Source organism: Limulus polyphemus, unplaced genomic scaffold, assembly GCF_000517525.1.
Source record: "Limulus polyphemus unplaced genomic scaffold, Limulus_polyphemus-2.1.2 Scaffold10358, whole genome shotgun sequence".
Classification (NCBI taxonomy): domain Eukaryota; kingdom Metazoa; phylum Arthropoda; class Merostomata; order Xiphosura; family Limulidae; genus Limulus; species Limulus polyphemus.
This window is the reverse complement of record NW_013675968.1, coordinates 11,491-17,391: the sequence shown is the minus strand read 5'-3', so window position 1 is coordinate 17,391 and position 5,901 is coordinate 11,491. Positions and strand designations below refer to the sequence as shown.

Here is a 5,901-nt window from a genome sequence, read left to right as displayed (position 1 = left end):
TTGTAGTAAAGTTAAATAAAAAAGTCAATAAACTTAAAACCCTGTGCACTGTAGTATATTTTAACTATTATATATTATCATATTATACCAGACTAGTGTGCTGACAAACCTCATCTGTTTGTGCCACTTTTCCTTTTGACAGAGGTTCTAGTTCTGCTGTAGGAGGTGCCTCAAGAATACTGAAACATGTAGAAAAATAGATTAAAACAAGACCAAATTTGCTCAACATAAATGTAGACCAATAAGCACTACTGAATTGAGGATTTATATGGTATGATTCATAGCACTACTTGTTTTGTTTCAGGTTTGCTTTACCAGAAACCAAAGTAGACTATTTAACTTTCAAGTAAATTTAGTTTTTTGTTTTTAAGTTACAACACAAAATCTATCTAGCCCAACTATCAAAAAACCAGCTATTAGGCAATGAAAAATTCCCACCAGTGTTTGAGTCAAACATGCCTGTTCATATGGATATGACAGGTTAAAAAAGCTATTACTGAAAGTTAAACTGTTCACAAGTTAATGTGTGTTGCAGACACATAACAGCCAAGCATCTGGTCAAAAGATCTGCTGTTGCCCAAAACATTATCTACAATGAACTGATACCACTCTGGTAAGTTATACAACACTTTTCATGTTTTTCCATATGATCTAGTTATAAGTGTCTTCATTGATACAGAAACAATGTAAAAAAGCAAAGACTATGAATGTAAGTCCTGAAACCTTAAAATTTAGTATCTGGTCTTTGAGGTATTTTCCCCCTTCCTTTTAGACATAAAATTATCATCTTTGAAAGTATATTATGTGTAACTTCTTGTTTCTGTTTATTATATGAATAACAGTGGTATGATTATGATAACCATCAGCTGAATATGCCATTTTGTTGTCTACTGTGTGAATGTGTGATGATACAAAAATGTAAAAGTTCGTTTCTTCCTTAAAATGCTAATTATCTAAATGTATGTGATATTTAATCTTTAGCTATGACATATTGGTACAAGTATAGTATGATGCATTAAAAACAGCATCTTTCAAGTCTGATCATGTTGAGTGCAGGTTTGAGAGAATTGGTTTTCTTAAAACAGTAAGTGTTCACTCTTTTCTAAAAGAATTAACATGGGGGAGAGCAATGCACTTTAACCCTACGATTATGGGCACCCCTGTACTGAGCGTTTCACGAGATTTTACTTTGTTACATTATAAATTTAAATTAGCAATCTCACTATCAATGTATACCAATGAAATTAGCATTAAAATTTACATTACAGTTCAAAGTTTTATATTATCTAAGTTTTAATTCCTTTATTTTAAAAGAAACCTTAAAGAAAAATTCTTAAACTTCAGTTTGATACACAACTTCAAAAATTTTTAACTTTTGGACTTTGTAACTTGAATATGACTTGACTATATTAATCCTCTATATATATATAGAAAATTCTATGTTAATTGTTCTGTTTACACATTCTTCTTTCAAGCTCCTAAGGGGATGTTGAGAGAAAAGGGAAACATTTCTTGGTACTCTTGACAGATGCCACACCCAATTTCCACACACAGAGTTTCAATTTCTCAGCCAATTATACTTGGTTGAGCTAGATGTTTGTAACCAATAGAAAGACCACATTTAAAAATACTATCTCCCAACAGTTAGTTTAAAATTGGCATGAGGAATTCCATAGAGAACTTGTCAAACACTCTTAGCACTGTTGCTGCTTTTGTCCTCACTAGTGCTTTTGCATTATTTCTCACCTATAAATATCTTAGTTAGATAGACGATTAAATTTTATTTACAATTTAGTTTAATATTTTAGTTAATTATGTTTTAAAATGCATATTAGAAAGGTTTAATAATTTTTTTAAATATAAGCCAAACTGCCTCGATTTATCAGGCTTAGTGTAGTAGGTAACTGTCCCAACGTTCTGATGAAGACTAAAGTGTCACTGCCGAGGACACCCTGAGAATGCCTGTTGACGTGTATTGCAATAAGTAAAAATGCAAAAGAATAGGAATGGAAAATAAAATATCAAAAATAAACTATATGTGAAAAAGTAAAAACTTATAATTAAGAATATAACCAAAAGAAGATTTTCAAGATTATTCAACGAATAATTAAAAGGTATCTAAATTTTTTCTATTTTTAACTTTAAACATTTAACTGCACAATACATTGATGATAATACTTGAAATATTCAGAGTCTCAGTGCAATAACTACAATATGAAAATAACAAACCTTTAATTAAGATAATTAAAATAATCTCATTCTTTGTGTACAAAATACTTGTAATTTTTAACAAAATCTTATTAATTGTTGTAAAGATGCATTAAGAATGCTCAGAGTTATCATAGATATTGTTACACTGTGTATCATTCTCCATACGAGCTATGCTCATTGGTACTGCCCCGTCTCCATACGATTAATATGCTCAGCAAACAAACAAAACTGTAAATTTACAATTAAAGTAACATCACATAACCCATCTATTGCAGTGTTTCTCAGCCGCCAGATAAACCCCGTGGCCAGGCTTTGGTTGTCACGACCCCCCATTATCTCTACAATGATGAAAAAACCAGTTTATCATAGTTCATTACAAAGGTGATAGGTGCACCTCTCAGACACCTCGAGGACTCAAAAAAGAAAATGTTGAGTCAGCGCAGACAACTTGAGACTCCCCTGGAATCCTGCTCATGACCCACTGTTTAAGAAACACTGATCTTTTGTGTTTCTATATAATTAAATATATATATGTATGATGTAACATGTCTCATCCCAAAATAAGGTAAATCCCCTCCATTTTTATACCTGTTGGAACCAACTTTCTCCATTTGAATTTTCTACAGTATGTTTCAAATAAATTAAATTTGATATGGAAGGGGGCTTTCAATCACCTTAAGCTTTAAAGAGTTAGGTAGCTCTACCTAAGCAAGCATAGGTTCAATGAAAGTAATTTAGTGTCATTATAATGGAGTCCATATTGCGAGACCATGTTATAAGGAGGTCCTTTCAAAAGTGCCTAGCCAGTAGCCAGAATAATGCAGATAAACTGGGTAAAACGACCTCATAAACAGATAAACCATCTGATCCAATGTAAACAAACAGATTTCCAGTAACAAAATGAAGACAATCGATTCAAATAAATTAAATTGTATTTCTTCTGGGAACACAAATATGACTTGTATTTATGCAGAAAAAAATAGTATTCAATTAAAGTGAGGCAATTTCATTGGCTAAACCTCTTAATTAGTCAAGAGGCTGCCATCTCATTGGCTGATTATAAATCTAATTACATGTTTTATTCTCAAACTTTTGTTATGAAAATAATAACAGAGGTGTAAAGGATAATCCAGCATTTAATAAAAACCACAGTTTGTCATTTGTGGAGCATTTATACTTTAATAAAGTTTGAAACACCACAAAATAATCAATTTAAATGAAAATTTGTTGTCCAAGAAGAACTCGCATCATACTGAGTTCTGCACTGTAGCAAACTGTGTTATAGCAGAGCCCCAGTGTATTGTAGTTTGCTGCAACCCTCTGTTTAGCTTTTCAAGGCCATAAAAAGCATTTTGTTAGGTTTTTGTGGGGGAAGATGTTTTTTTTCATTACAAAAAAAACATGTTAATAGATACAAAATATAAGAAAATATTTGTTTCTTATTATTATATCTAAAAATTTCATATAAATACAAAGTGATAAATTTTATAGGTTATTTATTTCATTAAACAATTGTGTAATTTCAAAACTGAAATATAACAAATTAAGGAATAATTTGCCAAAAAAATCACTCACTCGATAACTGCTGGTAGCTTAAACTTTTCTTTAGCAAAATTCAAAAACCTCTTCAGATCTGTTTTGCTTATACCACCAATTGGATTTACATCTGCACTGGAGCAGTCATACTTTGTCATATAACCTCGCAACCTAGGGAATTATCAGCTGGGTTTGTTAGCTAGTTGTGGCAGTTCTGTCTAGAGACAGAACATTTAATGGATATGAAAAGTTATCAAATTACTAGCCATCGTGTAGAAGAACTTAATGGATATAAACAAATATAAAAAACATTCTCTATTAGTAAGAATGGTTACAACGTTACTAGCCACCATGGCAAAGCACTTAATGCATATAAATAAATAAAAAAAACAGTTATTAGATTACTAGCTACTTGTTGGAGAACACTTAATGGATATAAACAAATATCCATAAAAAACATTTTCCATATGTAAAAACAGTTATTAGATTACTAGCTACTTGTGGCAGAGCACTTACTGGATATATGTGGATATGTAAGGACAGATATTAAATCTTTAAAATTTTCTTTATAACTTACTGTAATAAATTTCTCCAGATTATTAAAAAGATATATTTCTAACAAAAAATATTTTATTTCTTACCCTTCATCAACATTAGCTGATCCTAGAACAAGCAAGCCTCCTGGTTTTCCTCTAGCCCATAACATTAACTGGGCAAACAAGTAGGCTAAAACCATTCTGATTCGTGCCTGTGGCAAAAAAAATGTTACAATCTTAACAAATTCTACAATATATATATCTATTATCTCTATACATACTTTTATAAATCATTTGTAAATCATGATATATTTTTTCTCTTAAATGTGCTCATGTTTTAAATCAGTGAAGTTCATGCAATATCCTTCTTATTTCAATAATTTTTTCTAGTTGTGGAGTGTTTGATGCATATTATATATGACCCTCTTTGTCTGTATATTATCCACTAGACCTCAAAATGCAGATTTTATTTCAATCTAAAATCATATTTTGTAAAAAAGAAAAAACACACCATTTACCTGGACATTTTGAAGAGCAAGGTTTTCTCGGGTGCTTCCCCCATGTGAAATAAAATGGGGTACTTGACCTGTAACAGCAGTAAAAATACCTAAAATAGCTCCAACTGCAGCATCAATTGCTATTCCCATGTGGTAACTGTAAAATGAAAAGGAGATATGAAAAATGCAACATTTTACTGAAGTAATGACTGAATTATATAATTCTCTTAGATGCAATTTCCTAATGTTTGCCTTCTTCAATCAGTAAACAAAAATTAGTTTTTAATATTACAGACATTCAGGTAAAGAATGGAATGTTTGCGACTCTTATTGTATTTCTGTTAACTCTAAAAACTACTAAGATACTAAAAATGATTGAGCTCTTTCATAGAGATAAAAGGTAAATAACTGAAATATGAAATAAGCACCAGAATGATGTCTTTGTCTTTATTTTTTAAAACAACTGAAACATAATAATATTTGTTTAACACATTGTTTTATACTATTTCAAGAAAGGAACACAGAAAGTTCAAGAGACATGTTCTTCAGAAATAAACACATTCATATGCACTAAGAATGCCACAAGTTTCCAAAGTGAACCAATTCCATGTTAAGATGATTTCCAACATTGTGTTCAGAAAACCTCAACATTCCAAGCTTGAAATACTTATTATTAACTTACAAGTACCTCATGATTTTGTAAAAAATAACATTCTTGGTAAAAAAAAACATTTGATTAGAAATACCCATAAAGCAGCCATTGGACCGACTCTATGCACATAGGGTTAAATATCTTTGCTCGTCTAGTATAAAACCTGCAGTTCTGTTTGATAATTGTAGGAAGAAAAATTGGATTAGTGAAATAATAGTAAGTTAGTGATATGAACATTTTAAAACTCCTTTTAATTTTTGATGGCAGTAATATATTTAAAATATACTAGAAGGTAATGTTACTATATTTTTAGAATTATTTTTTTTCCCTGCAGAAAACAGTTACTTTATAAGGTAAATAGGCCAATAATCAACTGTTAAAATAAAAACTGATTACAGACAACTAAATCACAAACCTTCCAATTTGATTGGCTAAATCTTTTGCTCTGGCTCGTGTCTCTCGAGAAGAA

At 30.7% G+C, this 5,901-nt stretch overlaps 1 protein-coding gene across 1 annotated transcript in view; it reads right to left on the bottom strand.

Annotated features, from left to right (window-relative positions):
• Positions 1-54: 54 nt before the first annotated feature.
• The window catches only part of LOC106476352 (glutamine-dependent NAD(+) synthetase-like), a gene marked incomplete at its 5' end in the record, with an annotated part of 17,334 nt that continues 11,487 nt past the window's right edge, over positions 55-5,901 (bottom strand). Inside the window, 5 exons of the mRNA XM_013937008.2 lie at positions 55-179; positions 3,787-3,918; positions 4,389-4,495; positions 4,802-4,937; positions 5,848-5,901. The exon at positions 5,848-5,901 is cut by the window's right edge and continues 151 nt beyond it. Of these exons, the coding sequence (XP_013792462.2) occupies positions 83-179; positions 3,787-3,918; positions 4,389-4,495; positions 4,802-4,937; positions 5,848-5,901 (526 nt within the window). The remainder of the gene's footprint in view (positions 180-3,786; positions 3,919-4,388; positions 4,496-4,801; positions 4,938-5,847) is intronic.